Source organism: Arabidopsis lyrata (assembly GCF_000004255.2).
Source record: "Arabidopsis lyrata subsp. lyrata unplaced genomic scaffold ARALYscaffold_1, whole genome shotgun sequence".
In the NCBI taxonomy this organism is placed as follows: domain Eukaryota; kingdom Viridiplantae; phylum Streptophyta; class Magnoliopsida; order Brassicales; family Brassicaceae; genus Arabidopsis; species Arabidopsis lyrata.
In genome coordinates, this window is record NW_003302555.1 from 26,666,975 (window position 1) to 26,691,186 (window position 24,212).

Below are 24,212 nucleotides of genomic sequence, written 5' to 3' on the forward strand. Positions count from 1 at the left end.
AAGCTTGATCAATCCAATGTTGACATTATAATGAGTTTTGATGTCAGGTCTGAAAAGTTTGATATGATAGAAATGCCATGGGTTAATCATTATTGGGGTAAGCTAATACCTTATGCGGGTAAGTTAGCTTGTGTTAAGAATACCATGAACAACAAAGATATCACATTGTGGGTTTTGGAGGATGCTAAATGGTTGTGCAAACACTTTACTGCACCATCTTTTGATCAGCCTTTAAAATCACTTTGCGGAATTAATGGTATCACTGATGATGGTGAGTTTATTTATGTACCATATGTTCTCAACTCGTTTTATATTTTATATTATGATCCGGAGAAAAAGGGCTACAGAAAAGTCGATTTTGAAGGAATCGCCGATGCTGATTTTAGGCTCAGTAATGGACTTGGAAACGAAAGTCTGTATCCGTTCCATACTTGCGTCAGTCACACTGAGAGTCTCTTTCTTTGTAACAGTTGATTGTTTTTTCCCTTATGGTTTTTTCTTTTCGTATGCGACAGTTTATTTCTCATAATTTTATCATTCCATTGACTCACAAGAATCATTTCCAAAGGGGTTTTTTTTTTTTTGTACTGATTCACAAGTGAAAGAATCATATCTGTACAATGTAATGTCTTCCAAACATTCTATGTTTCAAAATGTTGGAGCTCGATGGTCCAGTTAGATGCTAACCGGACCAAAAGATGGTCGGGAGCTAGACCTTCCCAGTCCTCAGGAGGATCTGTTGTCGAGGAAGCTTCATGTAGATTCAACAGAAGCTCCTTCTTCAACTCCAATGGTATTCCCATAAAGTCTGCTCCATTTTCTACAGTTACTTCCAGTAGCTGGATAATATATAAACAAAGAAATAAGCATTACGATTGAGTTAAACTGAAACATGAAATCTTGGAAAGAAAAGAAGAATCTTGTTACCTGTTGAATCCAAGATAGACAGATATCAAACAGAGTATGATCCAGGAGAAACTGTGCAATAGAATGGATAGCCTCGTTTCCAATATCACTCGATAGTTGATCAAGAACAGGACCGGTTTTGTCCATTAACTTGACAAGCAAATGATCGTCTCCGGTTGATAATACCTCAGAAAATGCAGAATCGGTATCACCAACTCGGAGTGCGTGCATCGCATTGCTCCAACAAGTCCAGATAGGGTCTCGCTGTTGTCCTCCACGGTCATCATCATCTTCGTACATCATTGCTTCTGCTTCGGGAATAGATACTCGCCTATTTCTTGACGTTCCACAGTCTTCTCCAGCCACACGTATTGCTTCAAGAGTAGCTTCATCTTTTGATGCTTGCCATACGCTTCTAGCAGAAGGTCCTTCACCTAGTCTTATTGCTACAGAGCTTTTGTCCCAAGCTCTTCTGCTGTTACCTGATTGCTCAGTTGGACCAGTGCCACGTATCTTTCTTGTACTGGTCTGAGTGTTTCTCGAAGAAGCTCCATAGTTAGGACTATCCCATCCATCTACATCAGACCTCCATGCTGCAGCCGCCTTTCCTCTCGCACCTGAAGCAAATTACATTGGAAATAATAAATATATTTCTTCAAATGGATGCAACAAGTTGCAGCTTTTTAACAGCGCAGATCATGCAGTTATACGTACCTGATTGTATGGACATTTCTCTAGACATCTCTTCTACAATCCTCTCTAGACCTCTAACACGGTTCTCCAGACTTATCATGCCGTCATGTGACCCACCCATGAAATCCTGCAATGATAAGGATGTTACCTTTTAACAGTGAAACTGCTTCAAAGTGAATCCCTATACTAATTTAAAATTGGATCAGTACCTGTAACATATTCATTATGTGGGTTTGTTGTCTCTCCAAGTGCAATAACTGTCTCTGCAATGGTGGCCAATTCCCTCTGTTTTCAGATGCGTCTGCCTGGGTTACTTCAGTCTGATCTCCATCAAATGCTCTCAACCGTGATTCGCCACCGTTCGTTCTTTCATCAACCCATTTTTCTCTTGCAAAATCTCCAAAATGTCTTTGTTTGGTATGGACAGCAGCTGTTCTGCACAAACCATTTGACCTACTCCTTGATACTGAAGTATTGGCATCTGATTCATCCTCTGTGTTTGAGTTCGACGAATTCTTTTGCCTACAGGGAAGAATAACTTCAACTGGCATATCACCAGAACCTCTTTTTTCCAATTTCTGGAAAAACTCTGGGTTAAGATCTTTGCCAGTCAACCGAGGTGCTTTCTTCCTCAAAATGAGAACTGCTTTCGAAATGGAATCTGAATTACTGCTCAAACCATCACAAGAGCCTTGCATCAACGGTCCTGCTTCCTCACATGAAAATGAATCAATTTCTCCATTCCTTTCCAACATACATTGCTCAGATGACACATCCTTCTGGTCATCTAATGTTCCAGATTCACCTTTTCCAGCAATGTTCTTCCAGACGTTTAGTGCTTCAGACAAGCTTTCTCTAACAGGTTTTATCTGCAACCCAAAGAAAATATAGCCACTTTTCAGAATGATGCAAAAACAATGTCGGAAAAAATAACAATGTGATTCCAGTCTAGCAGTTTCCCTTCTTAAGCAATGGTGATATGGATATATAGATCATAGTAACTCAGTCAAACTAAATTATCGTTTTTACATGCTAGCAAAGCAAAACATGCCTAAGCAAATTCTTTCAGCCCATCGAAAACCACAATGCATAACAAATATCCGCTATTGCTATCCACGCTTTTATTTTCAATTTAGCTTGTATACCTTTGGCTCTGTTTAGTTGATCAGAAATTATAACACAGCTATCATGATCAGCGTATACATAGGTTCTTATGACAATGAAAGAGAATGGAAAGAGCAATTTTTTCTAGACCATTAGAGTAATCTGCGTTTCTTTTCCTGGCATCAATCTTATTTCTAACCTTAGATAGATATTAGCCAATGATTCCTCTACCCGAAATTTTTTAAGAAAAAACCATAGCTAGCTATTGCTAACTGATAAGCTAATGTTAAATCGCAAAATTTACAGTTGCGTCTTAAAAGAGATTCACGCGACTGTAGGACTAGGAACATAATTTTACTGAAAGGAAATGGAATTGGAGTACCTTATCAAAACGACATGCCTCAAGAGCTGTAAGAGTAGAATCTGTTTTGTCTGCAACCAAACTGCTAGAATGGACAGCCAAGGAGATTAAAACATCAGCAGCTGCTTTACGAGTAACCCAATTCGTACATCCAAGGCACTCGTGAATGCTGTGTAGCAATGATTCTAAGCTCTGTGGTGCAATAGCTCCAACCTGCAACAATTTCATAGCTCAAAATATGTAATCCATAGAAAAGACCCAGTAGATTTAACCACCAAGCAGATCAGAGATTGAACAATGAATTTTAGACACATAAATCAGTTTTCACACAAAGAAGCCACTCCAATCTTCTTAGCATAGAAACACAAGTAGCCAAAACTAGAGACTAAGCCACAAACAAAATGCAGCTGAAAATTCAAGCAATGTACTTTTGAAAAACCACATTGCACAAACCTGAGACAAGCTTCCAACTACAGGTAAGAGTGAACCCTTAGTAATGTAATTGGGGCTATTCAAAAGCTTGGAGATTCTAGGGCACAGTTTTTGAAAAGCTGCAACGGGAGGCTCCGTTGCTGAATCAATCATCTTCCCCATACAAATCGCAGCACCAGATTGTAAGCTTTTGTTCTGCTCCGCCATTGCTTCAAACAAAGGTTTAGCAAAAAGCCCCACCAACGAAGACCCAACAGAATTTCCATTTTCTACTTCCTTCTCTTTCAGAAACTGCGCAGAGAGAGAACCAATTGCGTCGCGACAAGCGTCGCGTACACCGTTATCGGCGTCCTTGAGACGCTTAACGATGTGTGAGATGATTTTGGCTAATTGTGAAAAGGAGAGATCGGGGTAAGAGAGGCAAAGAAAGGAGAGGAGACGAATTGATTCTCTCTTGACCGGAGGTTTGGGATCGGAGAAGGAATCGAAAAGACAATGGAGAAGCACCGGAAGAATTTCGGGTGAATCGGAGACGGAGAGGACGATTTTCTCGAGATCATCGACTGCGATTTGATAAGTATCGCGATCACCAAGTCTAGAGAGAGAAGTTAAGATCCTCTGCTTCAATTCCACCATTGCTAAGTGAGACGAAACTGCGACGGAGGATCTGACGGAGAACGAAGATGCATTTGAAGAAGGTTTCATTGGAGATTTTGAAGCGGTTTGTGATCGCATTTGAAATTGGTAGAGATGGTAATGAAGGAGGATTACATAGAGGAAACGATGGTGATGGTGGTGAGTGTTAGAGAGCTTTTTGAATCATAACAAATGGCTGATTTTGGGAGGAGATTCGATGAAATCTAATGTTGAGTTTGGAAGATGATGTGAAGAAGAAATAGGTCATAAGGAAGAGGAAGAAGACGTCTGGATTTTCCGGCGACGTTGCTAAATTTTTCTGTTGGGGAGTCTTGAGAAAGTGGAGACCACGTCTTTGCCATGTCATCATGCTTCGTTGGTTTTATTTTTATTTTAAATCAGTTATTTTTCTTTGGAACAAAATTTAATCCAACTCCAAAAGCTTAGACTTTGAATGGAGGTTGGTTTTGGTTTTGTTTTTTTGACAATCTTAAATAAATTATATGTTGGAATGATTCATGGAACTATATACAATTCAAACAACATTTTTAACTTTAGTATTTCAAACTAAAACGTATGTTCAGATATTCAAGTTCAAAAAAGAAGAGTCACCATTTCGAGTTTTAGACCCGATTAAGAAAAATAGATTTCTTGGTCTTTGTCACCAAAAAAAAAAAAAAATCTAACGGTGGAAATTAATCAATAGAATAAAAAGATTCTTTTTAAGATAAAAGGGAGAAAATGAGTGGATAATAAAACCACTGAATCTGTTTGCTTTAGTTGGAAGCATTTAGAGAGACCAGCCATGGCTTCTTCTTCTTCAATCTCATTCTCCTGCGCACCTTCTTTGGCCACCTCACTCTTCTCCACCACTTCTTCTTCTTCTTCTTCATCCCCAAGGCTGCTCTCCTCTCGATTTCTCGGAACCCGAAACTTAAAGCTACGGATCCGACCCGCCAGACTCGGACCCTCCAATGGTTCAAGAACCACTTGCTGGTTCAAGTTCGGCAAGAACGGTGTCGATGCTGAAAATGCCGGAATCTATGGCAGTCAGTCTCGCGATGACTTCGACAGAGATGACGTTGAACAGGTTTTTCTTCTTCTGGACTTGAATCAAATTGATTTATATTTTGAACAATAAGAGCCTTAGGGTGGATTCTGATGAATCAAATCGTCAAGTTCTTCACTTTGGTTCTTGAATTGCAATCTTTGGCTGAAGATACGTTAAAGAGAGCTAAATTGAATATAACTGATATGTATACATAAATATAAATGTATGTGTTCATGATGTTTTTTGCAGTATTTCAACTACATGGGTATGCTTGCGGTAGAAGGTACCTATTCAAAGATGGAAGCTCTTCTTAGCCTAAACATTCACCCAGTCGATATCTTGTTGATGTTAGCCGCTACAGAAGGTGACAGACCTAAGATCGAGGAGCTGCTCAAAGCTGGTGCTGATTACTCAGTCAAGGATGCTGATGGAAGAACCGCTATTGACAGAGCCAACAGTGAAGAGATCCGTGATTTGATCCTTGGCTACAACGCTCAAAAGGCTTGAAGAACTTGTGTCTTGGTATTAATACACAGGAACCACACAAGTTATGTTCTTGAGTTTTGAAATGTTTTGTTTGCTAGAACAAACTGTCTTTCTGTGTTCCGCGGATGAGTAGATTATAAAATCCATCTTCTTCCTTTTTGTCTTTCTCGCCAGTTTCTTGCTTCTTCCTTGGGCGTTCTTCTATGGTGTTAGGCATTATTGCAGATGAAGGTCTTTTCACGGGTAGAAACGCTACCTTGGTTGCTCTGCATCTTGGTTTTACTGTGTCTCTGTTAATTTTTGTCGGGCTCACGGGATTTGTAGATTCATCTTCTACTTTTTTTGAATCTTCTGTTTGGGATCCATTGTTAGTCTTGGAAGAGGCTGCTTCAGCAATGGGAGTCAAAGACTCTGTAGCAGTAACATATCTGTTTTCGTCTGCATCAGGCAGAGGAGAAGGTGTGATATCTTCTGCAATTGGACAATTCTATCAGAAGCATGAATCTTTCAGTAAAGTACGAAACAGAGAATTTATGTATCTCATCGCTTAGACCTTATAACCCATCTAAAACCCAAACTCTGTAACCTTTGAGCCCTTGAAACACTAAAATCATGAAGTTCTAAACAAGTATAAGCCTACTTAGTTGAAACAACCATACAGTCATTCTGTGGAGATTCTTACCTCCGAGAGGAAAAACAAACGTTTGGTACTGAATTGAACAATCCCTAGTTGTAGCATCTTCTGGGTTTTCTGAATCTTCTGGTTGCAATGCATTGTTAGTCTTGGAAGGAGCTGCTTCGGCAATGGGAGTAGAACTCTCTCTCACAGTAACACCACAGTTGTCGGCTTCACGCAAAGGAGAGAGATCTTCTGCAGGTGGGACAATTCAATCGAAACCACAAATCTTTCAATGAAGTAGAAAGCAGAAAATTTATGTATCTCAACGCTATGCCCTTACCAATAAAACCCATTTTAACATAAACTCTAACTTTGAGCCCTTGAAGTTCTAAACAAGTATAAGCCTACTTAGTGGATCGGATTGGTGCAAAGGACATAACCAATTTAGAGCATACAGTGTAGGGAAACCGAAAATAAACAACCAAACAGTAATTATGTGGAGTCTTACCTCCTAGAGGAGAAACAAACGTTTCATACTGAACTGAACAGTCCCTAGTTGTCACATCTTCTAGTTTTTCTGAATCCTCTGGTTGCAACCCAATGTTAGTCTTGGACGAAGCTGCTTCAGCAATGGGAGTCGAACTTTTTCTCACAGTAACACCACTGCTGTCTGCTTCAAGCAAAGGAGAGAGATCTTCTGGAATGGGACAATTCAATGAAGTATAATTTTAACCAACAAAGCCATCTAAAATCCAAGCTGTGTAACCTTTGAACCCTTTTATTCTCTAAAGGCAGGACTTTAGACAAGTATGAGCCAAATGAGTGGTTCTCTCAAGATCTAGGTAGTAGGGACATAACCAGCATTCGAACTAGGGGACCAAAAATAACAACCAAAGAGTAATTCAGTGAAGGTTCTTACCCCCGAGAGAAGAAACAGATGTTTGATACTGTACCAAAGAATCCCTAGTAGTAGCATCTTCAGAGACATTTTCCTCCATAGGTTTACTATTCTCATAGTTCTGCAATGTCTCCAGTAAGACATATTTATCGGTCTTCCATACACAATCCAATAAGGTGATACACTCTTCTTCCTTTGGATAGAACTCGCGGAATACCTGTATTAATTCCAATAGAGAAAACAGAGTTTGCTGACATGATCATTGAACTATGTAAGAAATCTACACCAAAGAATCTTTGACCAACCTCAACCCCGTCCTGTGCTATCTTGACAGACTGTTTCTTCAGTGATGTAGATGTTACCGAATTGAAAATTGAAACAGCATCAAGTAATATCTGCGCGAAACAAAAACGATTAGAAAATTAACCACATTATGCAGACTACGATTACAATAAAGATCAATCACAGTGTGTAATATATTAAATCATGGATTGGAGAAACTTCCCACAATGTTCTTTTATTTTAGTTTCATCACAAACAAAGTTAACTTACTTGTTGAATCAACACTCGGAGGCGTGCAAGCAGGGCCAAAAATGTCACAGAAAATCCTATGAAAAATGAACGAGCTAGTAGAGTGGATATCCCACTGTAGAACAAAATTACCCACCGAACAAGATTAGCTCTAAGACATTAAACAAACAATTCAATTCACGAATCAATCAAATACCTAGCTGCCTTCAAGATGGGTTCAGTCATCTGCAACAAACATAATGATCAGTCAGAACACCAAGGATCTTGTTCATATGTATGATCAAAGCTCGATTACGCATACCTGTGAGAGTAAATGAAGAGCTCCAAGAAGTCGTTCCAAGATATTTGGTTTCCCAGTATCAGATTTTTTCAACTTCAAGCTGCATAAACCCCAAAAACAAACCAACTTAGCTCCTACAACATTCTCATAAATCAGTAAAATCAACAAAAGAAAGAGAAGCATACCTCTCCAAAACATGAATCTTCTGTTTACTTATTCTCCCAGAAATAACATGAAAGCAAGGTCTCAACATACTCTCCATGTTTGCTGTTCGTAAAAGTCTCAAGTCCCTTCTCACCTGACCAATAAAAAAAAAACGATTTGCTAAAAATTGAATTCAATCAAATACAAGTTTGTCTCAAAGTTGTCTATTTTTAACACAATCTACCAGAAGAAGAAGAATGTAGATAGATAGATACCTTGAGAAGGTATTGAAAATAAGAGCATCTCCGATGCTGGTTCTTATTCTTGTAGACCATTCTCTCGAACACCGCTTGCTCGAGTTCAAGCTGGCCAAGCTGACTCTTCAGCTTCTCCTCCAGAGCTTTGACTTGTGTATCATCCATGGAGTTTTATTCAAACAATTTTTCAATGGAACTCTGATTCTTGATACTGCTCTAAATTCGAACAAGACAGAGATTAAGGTTAGGGTTTTAGAGACCTGCAACTTGCAATAAAGCTTCAACTTTTGTTGTTCAAGGAAGACGCAATTTTCTCGGTCTTTGAGGGCGGGTCGGATCGGGTACGGTTCGGTCCTACCATTAACCAACTCTAAATCGAATCGAATAGACACAAAGCCGGTATCTCAATTTAAGAACTTTGAAGCTGGAAGATGACCTAAAGACAGAAACCGGCGATTTGCAGTTCTCGACGAACTAACCAGAAGAAGAAGATAGAGAAAGAAGAACGACGTTATTAGGGCTTCTTCCGTTTAAGTTTCAATTAAAAATGTTTTTAACTAATACCGACCGGTCCGGTTTTCAAAAACATTGGTTTAATCAATTAAGGAAATTACTACATCCGTGTGTTTGAACAATTGAACAAAATCATCAAATCTTGCTGAGTAACTGACGGAAAAATCCTTTGCATCGATTCTCCGATATCACTTTGATCTAAAAATTTCCGGGACGAAAAGGATGGATGAAGAATTGTTGGAATTGCAAAGACAGTTCGAGTTCAATTGAGCAAAAAATAAAAAGAAAACTAGATCAAATGCACTTTTAAATCAGATAATTTTACTTGTTTGATACATTGTTTGTTAATTTACTAAGTCTTTTAAGTTATAGTTTAAGAGTTTAAGATATAAAAAGTGATAAAATTCCAAAGAAGATGATAATAAAAGCAACTAGACCATTATCAATTTTTGAAATGTGACCCCCATTTCTGCTAAGGCTTTCTTTGTCCGACTCTGATCATTACAGTGGATTGCAAAGGAAAGAAGAATTGGTGATACTGTTCCGCGGTTGGAAAACTAGCTCGCCAAAACATACATACTTTGTTTAAAGTCCTAAAAATGTTTTTATGTTCTTTGTTTATTGTGAGTTTGTGACCTCTCTATAACCTGATAAACTCGAAACCATACAATGGATTCAACTGCAAGCTAGAATAGTATTTGTAACATCTACATTATTCCCATTGGAAGGAGGAAAAGTAATTTAATTTTTAACTCCAAATGGTAAACCAATCGGGTTGAGAAGAAGCTAGGACCAATTAAGCAATTACGCTTTTGAGGACACACAAAGTGAAAGTTCAAATTCTTTTTGGTAACAATTATAATGTTGGTACTAACAAAAGTTAGTTAGATATATAGTAGTGGTCTTTTATTTTATTTTTTTAATTATCACAGATTCATAAACTAACTTAGCCGGTTGAGTTGAATCTTGTACACATACATGATACATGTACATTAATTGAGTATATATCTAGAATAATTTTGTATTTTAATCTTGTTTCTGAAATATTTAAATTCTTTAAAAGACTTATTTTAAAAAATAAAAAATGGTGCGGGAAGATATTGCGTAAGCACACTAATGTGATGAAAGATATTGCGCAAGCACACTGTTACAAGAGAGAACTTAAAATACATCAGTCGACAAATAGAGAATTGTTATTTTAAATAATCTGTTTGACAGACCAAATTCGAGAATCTTATAATAAATGTTGTTTTGTTTCCTGTTTCCACATAGTTTTAATCATGTAATTTTTACTATGTTCATTCTAATTTTAGAGTAATATCATAAAGAAGTTGATATACGAACAAACTATATATTAAAAAAAGAAAAGATATACGAACAAACTTTTTTCAATTGAAACCCCATTTTTACCTACAACGTAACAAATACTATATATTATCTTAAGAAAAAAAAAATTAGCTTGCTATTTTGTTTTAGATTTGTTTCTTTGTTAAAAGGAGAAATATTTTTCTTCTCCAATAAATTAAATTGGTAGCATCATCTACGAACTAGAGACTAGATAGATGACATGTGTGTAAAAAATAATAAAAATCAAATGATTTTAAGAGACGGCAAAAAAAAATGATTTCAAGAGAGTACTTGGTTCTTGCTTCTTGAAATAAATAAATTTGGTCAATGATCAAGACATGTAATTCGTGGGGAAGTGGTAATAAAGATTCAACGAGAATTTGGATTATAACGTGGCAAGCAGGCGAAAATAGTCTTCATTTATTTTAAAACTCTTAATTAATAATTAAATAAACGAAATGTGATGAAGGTAATAGTGAGGTTAAGGATAAATAATAAAAAGCGACGTATATACATGGTTAGTATATAATTAATCTCTTCTTTGTATATATAGTTGGTCCACGATTCTTGAACCTTTTTGAGTCCGGCAGAAAAAATTCTTAAAACAATATTTTTTTGTTAAATACAATAGTTTGATTTAACACCTATTTGTATATTTGGGTTAAATTAGCAAAGTTTGATGTAATACCTCTTGTATTTTTGGTTTGTTAATGTTAATATCACCCTCCACAATATATTAAAGTGAAATGAGTGAATTTCGAATTTTTTCTTATGGATATAATTACCCATTCTGTGACGCAAAAATATGTGACGTTAGACGATGCGTGAGCATGTTAAGGTGTCGAAAAATTGACCTAGATTAGATTTCGTAATGGTGAAAAGAAGATTGATGATAATGATGTTAATATGTGGTTGTCACTAGCAAATATTCATTTCTACTTATCGTGTCGATAGATATCAAATGAATTGTTTATATCAATAAAAGATATATAAGTAATGTATGAGAGATGCTATAGTAATGTAGAGTATGATGGTTAATATGTGGTATAAGATTATCCGACAAAACTAAATAATAATAGTTCCACAATGATTACCACTTTGTTGCCCGAAGTTTTAGTGATTCATTTTTAACAAATGTGGATTTTACTTTTCAAAAAGAAAAAAGAAAAAATCTTTGGTTATAAAAAGTGTGATGATCCAAAAGAAATATAAATTGTTATCTCAGGTGTTGATGATGGACTTTAACCATTAGTAAGTCATCTATTTTAAATTCTCAGATAATCTCGATGTCAATGAGTGATTCTTTTGGATTAATTAGGTCATGGCTTAAAATATGCATCTCCTTTATAAATGAAATCAAACATTATTGAAGTAAACCTTTTCTTTTTTGAGTTTAATTATGATGATAATATAATATAACCTGAGGAGGATTAGATTTGGCAAACTCACTTAGAAACCAACGAGAAATGTGAAACGTGCACAATCACATTATCCACTAAGTCACAAGAAGGTCGACCACTTTCCCTTCTTTTCTTGTTCTTGCACCTCAAGAAACCAAATTACCTTGTATAATTTTAGTCCTAAGATTATTTTGTTTGTTTATTCAAATGAAAAATACTACAATTATAAATTTTCTTTGTTTTTATTCTTTAAATTTTTAATTTGCAGAAATTATTAGACTTAAAAAAGTTTTAAAACTTTATAAAACTTGAACATAATATTTTCACAAAACACAAACACATCATCTCTTGTTGTGAATCTTGTGACACGTTTGGTTTCGGAATTGAAAAAGTACATATGTCTAAGATCCATAACAAGTTGTATAAATAATTAAATACAATTTTAATAAGATATAAAAGACTTAAAAAAAAAACAAAAAGGACAAACGGACCAAAATGTGCCACACCTCCAACTTCCATGATCTAAATCTTTTTTCCCTACTATATAAATGTGAGCCTATTCTATAACAAAATCATTTGCCAACAAAAGTCTCAACTTAACATACACATCTTCTTCTTCTTTTTTTTTTTTTCTTTTTTTTTGCATTCCCCCAAACACTTCAATGGAGAACTCCGTAAACAACTGCGTGAGACAGAAAGTATTCTCCAATCACCAAATCAAAACGATACACGAAGAAGAAGATCAAGAAGAGAGTAGTTGGATAGTCTACTTTGAAGATATTGATCATGATGATGAAATGGTAGAAACTGAAGGAGAAATGACTCATTATTACGATAATGATTCATCGATGATCTCAGACGCTGCATCTCCTGTCCACACCACAAAGATTAATAATGTTGTTCGTCGAAAGGCTAATAACATTAATACAAACCCTAAAAAGAGACGAATCATTCATCAGCACAAAGAAGAAGAAGAAGACCTACAAAAAGGAGAGGAAGAAGAAGAAGATGAGGAAGATACAGCTTCTTCTCCTTCTAATAAAACCAAGGTTAGATACATATGAGTGTATCTTAATTTGTAGAATTGATTTTGTTGTTTTTGTTGAATTTTCTAACATTTTTGTTGTGTTTTTTTTTTTAAAGGGTTTTAGTGTCTTAGATGGTGCTAATGATAATACAAGATATGGAAAATCCATGTACAATGTTACATCCGAGGTAATAAGAAACCCTTTATCAAAATAAAAACATTTCTTTCATGTTAATAGATTTTTTCATCAAAACTAAATTTGATTTTCGACTAACAATAAGTTCTTTTTTGGTGGGAATTTATAGGAAATTGGATGCATAACAGAAACAGGATCAAAGATAAAAGAAATTATGAATGAAGAATTCTCTGCAGAATTGAAAAAGAGAGGACTTTGTGTAGTTCCTTTATCCATGTTATCTAACCTTATTGCTTGATGATTCTTTTATTTTATTTTTAAGTTTTAACTGTTATTATTATTTTTTATTCTTCTGATTCTTTGATGTAAAATTGTTACTATTATTGATTGACATGTAAAATGTATAGAAAATTGAATTCTTATTGAAAGTTAAACACTTTGCTTTTGTTTGGTCAGACTCCAGACCGTTTTTTTTATTACAGTTTTGCTATATACACTACTTACTATGGTCTGCACCTGAAAATACAGAGCTTAAGAGATGATAAACAGGGACGAGTTTCGGTCTCTCGGCTTCTCATTTCTTTTCTGGAAGCTTCTCCAGCAACTCGGGTATCACTTCGAAAAGATCTCCAACAAGTCCATAATCAGCTACCTACAATTTCGTAGCCAATCGGTTTTAGCATCGTTTGGTCCTAACTTGAATAGGCGGAAAAAACGGTCTCAAGTGTGTTTGTTACCTGGAAAATTGGTGCATCGGCGTCTTTATTAACCGCAACAATCACCTTAGAATCCTTAATTCCAGCTAAATGTTGAATGGCTCCTGAAACACCAAATGCCATGTAGAGCTCTGGTGCTACTATTTTACCCGTTTGTCCCACCTGACGATACAAACAAACAAACTCTTCAAAGAAGTTAAGTGGAAGGAATAATTAAAAAAAGGATCCACAAATATTACCTGAAGATCATTAGGAACATATCCAGCATCAACAGCAGCACGAGTAGCGCCAACTGTACAAATGAAACAGTTATACACATACATTTCGAAGCACATTCACTTGAGGGATAAAAATTTCCCACACACTCACTGGTGATCAGGCCAAGCATGTATAACTAACCTGCTCCACCAAGTTTTTCTGCAAGCTTTTCGATCATTTTAAAATTTTCAACACTCTTCAACGCCCTTCCACCAGTGATCACAACGCGTGCACTTCCAAGATCAGGCCGTTCTGTATCCTGAGTTGAACTTCCCACATATCTAGATTTTCTGACAGAGTCTGCAGTGAAGAATAGCGAAATCAGTTACAAAAAATAACCAACGATGAAAACACAAATACACAAGAGAACACTAAACAGACCTTCTTTGAAGTTTGAGAGATCAATCTGAGAGATAGTAGCTTTCTTTGACTCGGAGTCTGCTGTAATTGGGGTGACAGGAAAAGATGTAGATCTAATAGTCAACATACAAGGACCAGCGCCAGTATAACGAACTGTACACAAAGCGTTTCCCGCATAAATAGGCCTGACACATATAAAAAAGCTTGGTTTTAGTTCACAGTTCAACAAGAACAAGAGAGAGTTGAAATGTACCTGATAAACTGATCGGATCCTAAGATTTTGACAACATCGGTAATAGGAGAAACATCTAAAAGAGCAGCGACACGGGGTAATATATTCTTGCCAAACGAACTCGAGGAAGCAAGAATGTGAGAGTAATCTCCTTGTTGCCGAACAAAGTCAACCAATTTAGCCCAAGGCTCAGCTAAAGGGTACTCAAATTTATCAGAATCAGCAACAAGTACCTAAAAAAAAGTACCAACATTAAGACCACAAACCCAAAAGAAAGCACATGAACAGAAGCGAGAATGTTGTAGTTTACCTCTGAAACAGAAGGGTGACAAGAGGCAGCTTGAGAAGCAGCTTCTTGAAGAGAAGAACCAGAACCAGCCAATAATAAAGAAATTGAAGAATTCTCACCTAAAGAATTAGCTGCAACTACTGCACTCACTGTCTGAGGTTTGATTGAACCACTCTCATGTTCTGCTATAATTAAAGTGCTAATCTATATGCAACAACAACAACAAAAATGTACACTTGTGAAATTCTCAGCATAATGAAAACAAAACAATAATCTCAATATACATATAGAAGCTTCACAAACTGACTACTTCCAAACAAAAATTTCCCACTTAGAGTAAAATAAAAAAAAAGTTTCTCTTTTTAATGCAAGGACTGATAAAATCGAAATCACCCACCACAAAGACTGATCTTTTACCACTTCCAATTCATTTTCAATATGAAAAAAAATCGAAAATTACAGCTGAAAATCAAGTTTGGCTACGAAGAAAACAAGACAAAAATTACGGTCATGAATGATCGATTCCAGCGAAAACAAAAGATCGAACTGGGGGAAAATGGGTAGGAGATTAAAGATCATACGCATCGAGAGAGATTGGTGATGGAGATGGAGATGGAGATAGATCGAGGAGCATTAGAGGCGACGAACTTGTTCTTCGTCAGAGCTCTCAGTAGAACAGTTCTCGTCATCGTTTTCTCTTCTGATTCAGATTTCGGAATTCTAGAAAAAAGAAGAAATAAACGAACCATCTCAAACGGCGTCGTTTTATAACATAGCAAACGGCGCCGTTTATTATCTTCTTTTGCAGAAACGACATCGTTTTGTGTACTTCTTTTTTTTTTTGTTGTTGTGTAGCAACGGTGTCGTTTTATGTAAAAGCTAAAGAGTATCGTTTTAAAGGATTTAATAATTGTTTGACCTTAAGGATGGTCAAAGATTTAAAGCTGATTACTTCATTTCCATTTGTAGATTAGATTTCACAAATTCCATATTTTAATTTTTTTAGTACGATGATTCCTGAAAGACAAAAAAAAAAAAATCTAAACTTTATAGGAGTATGATGAAAATTGGGAAAATTGGAAATAAAGGATATCTACTTAAAAATTTGTCCATATACACCTTTTTTGTGAGATTGTCAGTTTGGACGATTTTACCCCTACACCCTAATTTAATTGTTTTTTTAAAAAAATAACCATAAAAACAGGTAGATATACAAGAGTAGAGGTGATTTGAAGTATAATTTTTTAGAATTGGTTTAAAAAAAGTTGATTTTTTGATAGATAAAGTTTCATCTAATTTTGGTAGAATACGTTTTCTAGCGTTCTGCGAAACTCAGAATGTGTATTCTGCATTTTTGTACATGTTCTACATATTTCAGATTAGATTTCTGTTCTGAGAATTTTAGAAATCCGAAAATCAATAATCTAAAATATTTAGAACATGCATTCTACGTTTTTCTCTATATTCTAAATGTTTTAGAATAGACGTTCTAATAATTTCTACATCTTCTGCCATCGTTAGAAATTGTAATCTACGTTTAGAATGTAAATTCTACGGTATTGTAGATTTCGATTTCTGTAATTTTTAGAATGCTCTAAATATAGAAAGTAAATATTCAGAAAAGGAAACAAAATATTTTTTTAGATTACGATTTAAATGATTATTTATTGTTTAGATTACGATCTACAAGATGTAGAAGTTGTTGTCTACGGTTTTTAGACTAAGATTAAAACCTAAAACGTTTTTTAAACCCTAAAAAGCTATACGTCTTAATCCTACACGTCTTAGTCCACCACTTTCGTTTCTAAAAAGCTAAGAACACGTTTTCCTTCAAATTTTCCCGTTTTTGATCAACGATTTCTCGATGCACATCTACGTAAGGAGTGGTGTGTGGAGATTGTATAACAAGAAAGAGTGGAGATTTATTATTGATGAAAAAAATCGTGGGAGATTATTGAGTTTGGAAACGACTACAACTTTTGAAGAGTTACAAGCGATTGTTGCAGAAGACTATGGAATAGAACAGAGTACAGTTGATGTGGAGTTAAGTTACTTACCCACGGATCTTAGCTTGGATTGTCCTCCTGTTGTAATGATGAATAACAGACAGGTTAGTAATTTCCTTTCGTACTGTAAAAGGAAAAATACGATCAAGTTATGTGTGACGTTCAATGGTGGAGATAAAGATACAGGGAGTAAAGAAAAATTCGATCTGAATAAGGAACCCGACGCTGCAAGTAATGGAGATGATGATGTTAATGTCGACGATGGAGATGATGATGTTAATGTCGACAATATTTTGTCATCATGGGGTGTGAAAGATTTTGTCATCATGGGGTGTGAAAGAAACTAGAAAGAATGCCGATAGTTTCAAAACTCCAAAAAATGCTATTGTTGGTCATGGAATCGGATCGTCGTCACAGTATTCTTGTGTGAGCCAGGGTCAGTATTTCAGAAGCAAAGAATTGTTACAGTCAACCATGGAATTGTATGCGATGAAGTATAACTGTGACTACAGGATTACAAAGTCTGATACAAAACTGTGGTGTATACGATGCATAGATGTTGGCTGCAAGTGGCGACTTCGAGCTGAGCGTTTAGAGCGGTCTTCGTATTTAAAAATCAACAAGTACGTGGGTAACCATACATGTGCTCCTTCCAAGAAAAGTAAATTCTGTCGAACACCTTCAACAAAAACGATTGGACATATCATTATGCATAATTATGAAGGTGTGTTGGAAGGACCTAAACCGAATGATATCATCAATCTTATTCGGTCACAGTATGGACACGAGCTTAATTATTCGCAGGCGTGGGAGTCTCGTGAGTATGCAGTTAATGAAGTCAGAGGAATTCCTGAGAAAAGTTATGGTAAGATACCAAAATACTTGTACATGCTACAAGCAGCTAATCCCGGTACGTATACAAATTATGAAGTTGATTGTGATGGTAGATTCCAATATCTATTCATATCTTTTGGTCAGTCAATTAGAGGGTTTTACAAGTCAATTCGGAAAGTGATTGTTGTTGACGGTACATTTTTGAAGAGTAAATACAAAGGAGTTCTTCTGGTTGCTACAGCCGTAGATGGTAACTCTAATTTGTATCCAATCGCATTTGGCGTTGCTCGTTCTGAGAATGATGCATCATGGGAGTGGTTTTTCTTGCAACTTAAGACACTCATAGCGGATGATCAAGGTTTAGCTTTTGTGTCAGATAGGCATTTGTCGATCAGTAAATCGCTTGAAAAAATCTATCCGTTAGCTTCCCATGGTATTTGCATCCACCACTTGATCGGTAATGTTATTACATATCACAGTGGAAGGGGTGTGGCTGGTATGGTTGCAAAAGCGTCTAAATCCTATAGAGTTACTCAGTTTGAGAAGTTGTTCGAGGATATTTGCAACATCAGTCCAGCGATTGGTGCATACTTAGACGATGCTAATGTTGAAAAATGGGCTCGCTGCCACTTTCCGGGATTTAGATACGACATTAACACCAACAACCCTGCAGAATCAATCAATTCTGCTTTGAGATCACCTAGAGAGTATCCGATAATTCCTTTGTTAGACAGCATTAGGGAGATGTTGACACGTTGGTTTTATGAGCGAAGAGTATTAAGTGCAAAGCAAAAAGATCCGTTGACTATTGAGGTGGAGAAAAAGATTTCTAGAAGAATAGAGAAAGGTAAATTTTTTAAAGTTTATTCGATTACTAGTAACAGATTACATGTTAAAGCAAACGGATTCGACTTCGTCGTTGACTTGGAAAGAAGAACATGTTCATGTGGGAAGTTTGAGATAGGGAAACTTCCTTGTAGACACGCTATAAAAGGAGCTTATGCGATAGGCAAGTGTATATACCCATATGCTGATGATGTGTATACCACTGCCACTTGGAGATCGTTATATGAGGAAACTATTAATCCAATTGGTGTTCCCGAAGAAGAATGGCGTGTCCCAGAGGAGGTTGCAGCTGCAATTGTGTTACCACCTGAAACAAGAAGACAACCTGGTCGACGAAGAAAACGAAGATATGAAACGGCTGAAGACAAGATAAAAGCGTCACAATAATCACAATTGTCAAAGAGACATAGGTGTAGTCGTTGTGGAAAAGAAGGCCATAATCGAACAACATGTGACATAGCTATATGATTAAGGTTTGTCTAACTACTGGTTGTAATCTTAAATAGAGACTTTAAAAATTGTCTTTTGCTAACGGTTTTGTTTTTAATTTACAGGATTAGAAAGCAACTTCAAATTATGAGCAGCTTCATGTTTTTCCGATTCACTACCATGGGAGGTTGCGGGGTTCAGTTCTTAGTTTTTGATTTTATTCTAATAATTTTCGTTTTGCTTTTTTGAGTATTACATTCACTTATACTTATATTTTTGTTTTTGTGTTTTGATTTATGGATTCAGTATTAGTTAAGTTTGTGGTTTAGTTTTGAACAATAGATTCACTTCTACTTATGATCATTTTTTGTTCCTGCGTTTGTCTCTAATGTTTGTGTTCATAATCAAGTTTGTAATGGATCAAATTATACATGAGCTAATAGGAGATATTAGAGACGAACTCAAGGAACTTACTTTCATAAAACGCCTAAATAATTAGGAAAAAAAAAACAAAGGTCATACAAAATACATGTCGCAAGAGTAGGACAAAAAAAAACACCATAATGCTAATTAATCTCAATCAATTTCAAGGATATCCGACGATTGATGTGGAGGTTTATAGTTCTTCATTCGCTCAATTAAGATAGGATCATGAGCAGCCTCCCAAAGGTCTACAGCAATCTTCATGCGCGCCTCTTTGATGTTCCCATCGTTTATCAAATCCATGCTTAGATTAAGCATATGACACTCAATGTGTTTCAATGCATACACTCCGCAATCACACATAGTAGTGTTCAGATTTTTAGGCACCTTGACGTTTATTATCTCATATTGTGTCAATGGAGGGACTTTTCCATATACCTTCCCGTGCACGTCTTTCACAATCCTTGGGATGATGTATGCAAACATTTCCACGTTTCTTCTGTTGTTGTTGCCGAAACAATCGAAGACTTCAACAGTTCTTAAAACAAAGTTGACGCAAATAGAAATCCAGTGACTATTATTGACGTTTACCGGAGCATAAATTCTGTCGAAATCCAAAGCCCAACTTTTACCCGTCTTTCCATGAGATGGGGACTCACCGGTGACGAAATCAATAAGCCGACTATCCCATTTGTGGGTCTTTTTATTTTTCATGAACTTTGGGTATTCGTTTTTGATTCGCGCGCTAAACTCGCAACTCATAAACCCAACACGAGCTGAATTTAGTCGGCGTAAAGATGTGGATTCCCGATGTAAGTACAGTACTGCATCTATTTCCTGCGTTGCAATTATTTTTAAAAACAAGTTAGTATTTATCGAAATGAATACGTAATCAGTCATGAAAAAAAAAAATAGTAAAACTTACATCGTTGCCTAGCCATTCTTTTTGATCAATCAGACGCTTAAATAGTGCATCAGTTAGATGAGATGGACCGAGTTTTGGAACATCACGACTGTAATGAAGGTAAAACAAAAAGAATAAACAATTATACAATCAGGTATATTTAAAAGATATAAAAATAGAATCATAGGACTTACTTTACGTTCCTAAACCATGCTTCAAAAGCAGTCCATCTAGCTTCAGGTAAGTATACCAACACCGCGTCAGCGTCATATTTACCCGAATCACCCTTATCATTCCAATCCATAAACTCTGCAGTGTCGTCTTTGCGCTGTTGTTTCTCGAGGTTTTGTGAAAATATACCCTGTGATGGATCAAAACCCGGTGCTTGTGATTTTTGAGAAAGATGCCCCATTTCTTTTTGCAGAAAATCTGGATCTTGCGAATCCATATTAAGGTCTATTTCACCCGGACGGGTGAATAATTCATGAAACAGACAATTATCGTCCTGCAAAGACAGTCAATGTAAATATCAAAACAAAAACAAACAAAATAACTAAGTCTGAAATTACAATACATGCCTTTAAATATTATAATGCATAAGTTACTAAATAGCCTAATTACAAGGTTTTACATAAGTTTTTACTTCTTACGAAAGCTACAAACACAAAACATATAACAGAATTACAATGTCATACAATGCTAAAATACAACAACAGAAGCTTTGGTTTTTATTTTTAACGTACCACTGGTTGACCATTACCGAATGGTGGTGCCTTGTCTTTTTTCGAATTCTCATCCATAGTGATCACTGCTTTCTTGAGTGTTGCTACATCTAGCTCTATCTTTCCTAATTTGTTGCTTACTTCTTGCCCAAAATGCTTGAAAGAAGTTTCAAACATTTCTCTGATGAATGTTTTCATCTCTTCATCAAAACCATGTGGTGCGGCTGGAGCTCTTTGACATAACAGTTTCATCTTCCTTGTCTGTGCACCGTGGTCACCGTCCTTACTCCTTCTCTTCTTTGAACTTGTCGCCATTTCATGCTCATTACTCTGCAAACCAGAGAGTAGGCTACCTTCAACAGTGACATTCGCCTCTTCCTTGTCATTTGTATGTATCTCACCTTGACCTTCCACATAGCCATCTTCTACTAAATCCTCATCTATCGTTTCTTCCTCGACATCAGGACTCTCAACAGCATCCCACTCAAAGTCAGAAAAATCATAACCAGTTCTTATCAAAGCGTTTAAGTTCTTCAAAGCAACATCACTGTTCTCACCTTGCCTCAGGAAATCCACTGACTCATATACATCATAATTTCCTGTGATGGAAATGTATGGATATACAATATCCTGCAGAATAATATTTACTTATCAGAAATGCAGCAAACCCATATGAATTGTTGAGTATATATGTATGAAAATTAAGCTACTAACCTCTGCTGTCATTCCTGTCTCTAATTCGATAATTTCTTGATAAGAAACTTTTGCTGCCCCTTTCCAGTTAGAACATCTAAGAGAAGCTCCCAAGTTCTTGTTAAGCTTCACTCCTAATATTCCTCCTATTTTAGGAACTGCTTCCATAGCCCATATCTGTAGTGCAATTGAGAAACCATCAAGGGCGTAGCTTTTAGTCTTCTTCAAGTCCTTTTTTGCGTTTGTGATCGACTCGACAAGATAGTCAAACGAATGTAAACCCCAAGGATACGCCCTTAACTTCTCAAGATCCATCACCAATTTGATGTAATGTACTGGAATAGCTTTCTTCTCATCTTTCGCAATTACCAAACCAGCAATCACACACAAATAGACAAATCTAATCCTATCTACTTTACCCCATTTGTGAACTGCTCCTAGATGCGTAGACATCATCGTCTTAATGCATATCTTCTCCTCTCTTTTCAGCAACTTGCTCCAAAACCCCTTATCATCTTTCCAAGTATCTAAATCATACTTGAAATCATCATTGTATTTCAGCCCAGTCACTGCGTAGAACTCTTGCAAAGAAAATCGGAGAGGCTTGTTTCCAAACACAAACCAGAGCTCATGTTGTTTTCTTGTTACCAATTGTCTACACATTAGGCTGTGCACCAGACGACCCGAATAATGTAAACCATTTTCGTATATGGCGAAGACTTGTGCAAACAGAGGATCAGACTTCACTTTCTCATACTCTATTGGCAAAGCATCCTTGATTTTCCTAAGTATCGATAATCTGCAGCTGTTGTTAATTTTCTCAACTTCAGGCTCTTTACCATGTCCGAAAAGGAGCTTGGGAAACTCCTTAGTAGTGGCTGCACATAAAAAACAAACATATGTAAATAAAACCATTCACAGTGATGACTAATTATAGTGCATAGTTGCAGTTAGCAAACAAAAATTAGTATGTTAAAGTACTTGATGTCTTACTCGTGCTTCCTAGATTGTTTTCCATTGATAACCTTTGATGTAATGTAGATCCAAAACCTGAAAATAGAGAACAAACTAGCTTTATCAAATATTTAAAGTTATTAAGAGACAAAACACTTGATATAAAAATAAGACCCTAAACAACGTGAATCTTTCCTCAATCTAAATTTTTACATATTCCATTATCACAGTTTGAGGCATGTATATCTCACTAAATGGAGACATCTACAAGATTATACACAAAGATGATTCAAAGAGCTAGAGGACTTAATAAATCAATTAGCAATTAAAATTTGGAGTTTTACAACACAAAAACTGAAATCTCTAAACGAGTAACACAAATTCAAAGAACATAACCAAATATATAGAGCAACTAATACACTCCTACGTTTGAGGAGATTATTTTAAGATCAAAGAATGATTCAAGCTAAGCCTTTTTCAAACTCAAGCAACGTCGGAAAAAATAACAATGTGATTCCAGTCTAGCAGTTTCCCTTCTTAAGCAATGGTGATATGGATATATAGATCATAGTAACTCAGTCAAACTAAATTATCGTTTTTACATGCTAGCAAAGCAAAACATGCCTAAGCAAATTCTTTCAGCCCATCGAAAACCACAATGCATAACAAATATCCGCTATTGCTATCCACGCTTTTATTTTCAATTTAGCTTGTATACCTTTGGCTCTGTTTAGTTGATCAGAAATTATAACACAGCTATCATGATCAGCGTATACATAGGTTCTTATGACAATGAAAGAGAATGGAAAGAGCAATTTTTTCTAGACCATTAGAGTAATCTGCGTTTCTTTTCCTGGCATCAATCTTATTTCTAACCTTAGATAGATATTAGCCAATGATTCCTCTACCCGAAATTTTTTAAGAAAAAACCATAGCTAGCTATTGCTAACTGATAAGCTAATGTTAAATCGCAAAATTTACAGTTGCGTCTTAAAAGAGATTCACAAACACATATACATTAACATGAATCAAAGAGATAGAAGACTTAATCAATAATTGATGTTGTGACACTTGAAACGCATGAAAGGAATCTAGGAACAAAACAAACAAAGGAATCTACATGCAATTGAAATTTGGAATTTTAAAACTCACAAAATTGAAACTTCAAATCTGAACTACACGAATTCAAAGAAATTAACAAATCTACATGCAAACTGAAATAAACTCTTGCAAATTACACTAAATCGAGAGAACAAGAAAGGAGAGAGACGAACCAATAGAAGACAACAGAGGAGAGAGACGAACCAATAGGAAGCTTCAAGCTGAAATCAAGAGGAAGCAAGACGGCGCCAGACACAGAGACGGCAGAGGAATCGCCGGCGACGACGATTGAGAGAAGACAGAGGAATCGCCGGCGGCGACGATTGAGAGAAGACAGAGGAATTTCCCGACAGATGTTTTTTTTTTCTTCTTTTCATCAAACAAGTCTTTTATTAGGTCTTCGTGAAAGACTCTCTTTCATTTGGAGTTTTTGTGATTTTATTATTTCTATTTTAATTTTGTAAAACCAATTAGGAAGTTTTATTTTTAAAATGAAATTTGTGAGAAAATGAGGGTAAAATTGGGTTTTTTATTTTTAAAAACCTATTTGACCAATCTACAAAAAAAGGGGATATATGGACAAATTTTTAAGTAGATATCCTTTATTTCCAATTTTCCCATGAA

General features: G+C 36.0%; 5 protein-coding genes across 8 annotated transcripts; 2 read left to right on the forward strand and 3 right to left on the reverse strand.

The window, feature by feature from the left end:
* Window positions 1-519: 519 nt before the first annotated feature.
* Window positions 520-4,804, reverse strand: LOC9327663 (TORTIFOLIA1-like protein 1). Its single transcript, XM_002894236.2, has 6 exons — window positions 3,518-4,804; window positions 3,086-3,277; window positions 1,809-2,468; window positions 1,621-1,726; window positions 928-1,523; window positions 520-839 (listed from the first exon to the last, which is right to left on the reverse strand). The coding sequence occupies exons 1-6, from the start codon at window positions 4,229-4,231 to the stop codon at window positions 642-644; spliced, it is 2,466 nt and encodes an 821-aa protein (XP_002894282.1). The 5' UTR covers window positions 4,232-4,804; the 3' UTR covers window positions 520-641.
* Window positions 4,805-4,873: 69 nt separating this feature from the next.
* LOC110224769 (protein LHCP TRANSLOCATION DEFECT) lies at window positions 4,874-5,825 on the forward strand. Its single transcript, XM_021011787.1, has 2 exons — window positions 4,874-5,222; window positions 5,433-5,825. The coding sequence occupies exons 1-2, from the start codon at window positions 4,938-4,940 to the stop codon at window positions 5,688-5,690; spliced, it is 543 nt and encodes a 180-aa protein (XP_020867446.1). The 5' UTR covers window positions 4,874-4,937; the 3' UTR covers window positions 5,691-5,825.
* Window positions 5,534-8,898, reverse strand: LOC9330344. Of its 4 annotated transcripts, XM_021011784.1 has the most exons (11): window positions 8,659-8,897; window positions 8,417-8,547; window positions 8,183-8,295; window positions 8,019-8,097; window positions 7,914-7,942; window positions 7,739-7,832; window positions 7,492-7,581; window positions 7,208-7,403; window positions 6,797-6,985; window positions 6,352-6,540; window positions 5,534-6,140 (listed from the first exon to the last, which is right to left on the reverse strand). In XM_021011784.1, exons 2-11 carry the CDS (start codon window positions 8,474-8,476, stop codon window positions 5,764-5,766), a joined length of 1,416 nt encoding a protein of 471 aa, XP_020867443.1. In that variant the 5' UTR covers window positions 8,477-8,547; window positions 8,659-8,897; the 3' UTR covers window positions 5,534-5,763. The 4 variants fall into 4 exon arrangements, with proteins under 4 accessions (XP_020867443.1, XP_020867441.1, XP_020867442.1 ...); XM_021011782.1 differs by having other exon boundaries at window positions 6,797-6,982; window positions 8,417-8,898; XM_021011783.1 differs by having other exon boundaries at window positions 5,534-6,107; window positions 8,417-8,898.
* A 3,123-nt stretch (window positions 8,899-12,021) lies between these two features.
* Window positions 12,022-13,256, forward strand: LOC9330345. Its single transcript, XM_021014573.1, has 3 exons — window positions 12,022-12,707; window positions 12,802-12,873; window positions 12,991-13,256. The coding sequence occupies exons 1-3, from the start codon at window positions 12,321-12,323 to the stop codon at window positions 13,117-13,119; spliced, it is 588 nt and encodes a 195-aa protein (XP_020870232.1). The 5' UTR covers window positions 12,022-12,320; the 3' UTR covers window positions 13,120-13,256.
* LOC9327664 (electron transfer flavoprotein subunit alpha, mitochondrial) lies at window positions 13,222-15,411 on the reverse strand. Its single transcript, XM_002894238.2, has 8 exons — window positions 15,258-15,411; window positions 14,698-14,880; window positions 14,409-14,620; window positions 14,177-14,340; window positions 13,937-14,095; window positions 13,777-13,829; window positions 13,559-13,699; window positions 13,222-13,473 (listed from the first exon to the last, which is right to left on the reverse strand). The coding sequence occupies exons 1-8, from the start codon at window positions 15,363-15,365 to the stop codon at window positions 13,396-13,398; spliced, it is 1,098 nt and encodes a 365-aa protein (XP_002894284.1). The 5' UTR covers window positions 15,366-15,411; the 3' UTR covers window positions 13,222-13,395.
* Between the last annotated feature and the right edge of the window lie 8,801 nt (window positions 15,412-24,212).

Bases quoted from the DNA above. Each gene is read 5' to 3' on its own strand.
- LOC9330344 (XM_021011781.1), bottom strand. From the start codon at position 8,563: ATGGATGATACACAAGTCAAAGCTCTGGAGGAGAAGCTGAAGAGTCAG. The intron at 7,582-7,738 runs GTAAGTTAACTT...TGTTTCGCGCAG, and splicing joins TCCGAGTGTTGATTCAACAA to ATATTACTTGATGCTGTTTC. The intron at 6,141-6,351 runs GTAAGAATCTCC...GTCCAATTGCAG, and splicing joins GTTTGTTTTTCCTCTCGGAG to AAGATATCACACCTTCTCCT.
- LOC110224769 (XM_021011787.1), top strand. From the start codon at position 4,938: ATGGCTTCTTCTTCTTCAATCTCATTCTCCTGCGCACCTTCTTTGGCC. The intron at 5,223-5,432 runs GTTTTTCTTCTT...TGTTTTTTGCAG, and splicing joins ACAGAGATGACGTTGAACAG to TATTTCAACTACATGGGTAT.
- LOC9327664 (XM_002894238.2), bottom strand. From the start codon at position 15,365: ATGACGAGAACTGTTCTACTGAGAGCTCTGACGAAGAACAAGTTCGTC. The intron at 14,621-14,697 runs GTAAACTACAAC...ACTTTTTTTTAG, and splicing joins GTCACCCTTCTGTTTCAGAG to GTACTTGTTGCTGATTCTGA. The intron at 14,096-14,176 runs GTCTGTTTAGTG...TCTTCACTGCAG, and splicing joins TCTCTCAAACTTCAAAGAAG to ACTCTGTCAGAAAATCTAGA.
- LOC9327663 (XM_002894236.2), bottom strand. From the start codon at position 4,231: ATGCGATCACAAACCGCTTCAAAATCTCCAATGAAACCTTCTTCAAAT. The intron at 3,278-3,517 runs GTTTGTGCAATG...AAATTGTTGCAG, and splicing joins TAGTTGGAAGCTTGTCTCAG to GTTGGAGCTATTGCACCACA. The intron at 840-927 runs GTAACAAGATTC...TATATTATCCAG, and splicing joins GTCTATCTTGGATTCAACAG to CTACTGGAAGTAACTGTAGA.
- LOC9330345 (XM_021014573.1), top strand. From the start codon at position 12,321: ATGGAGAACTCCGTAAACAACTGCGTGAGACAGAAAGTATTCTCCAAT. The intron at 12,708-12,801 runs GTTAGATACATA...TTTTTTTTAAAG, and splicing joins CTCCTTCTAATAAAACCAAG to GGTTTTAGTGTCTTAGATGG. The intron at 12,874-12,990 runs GTAATAAGAAAC...GGGAATTTATAG, and splicing joins TGTACAATGTTACATCCGAG to GAAATTGGATGCATAACAGA.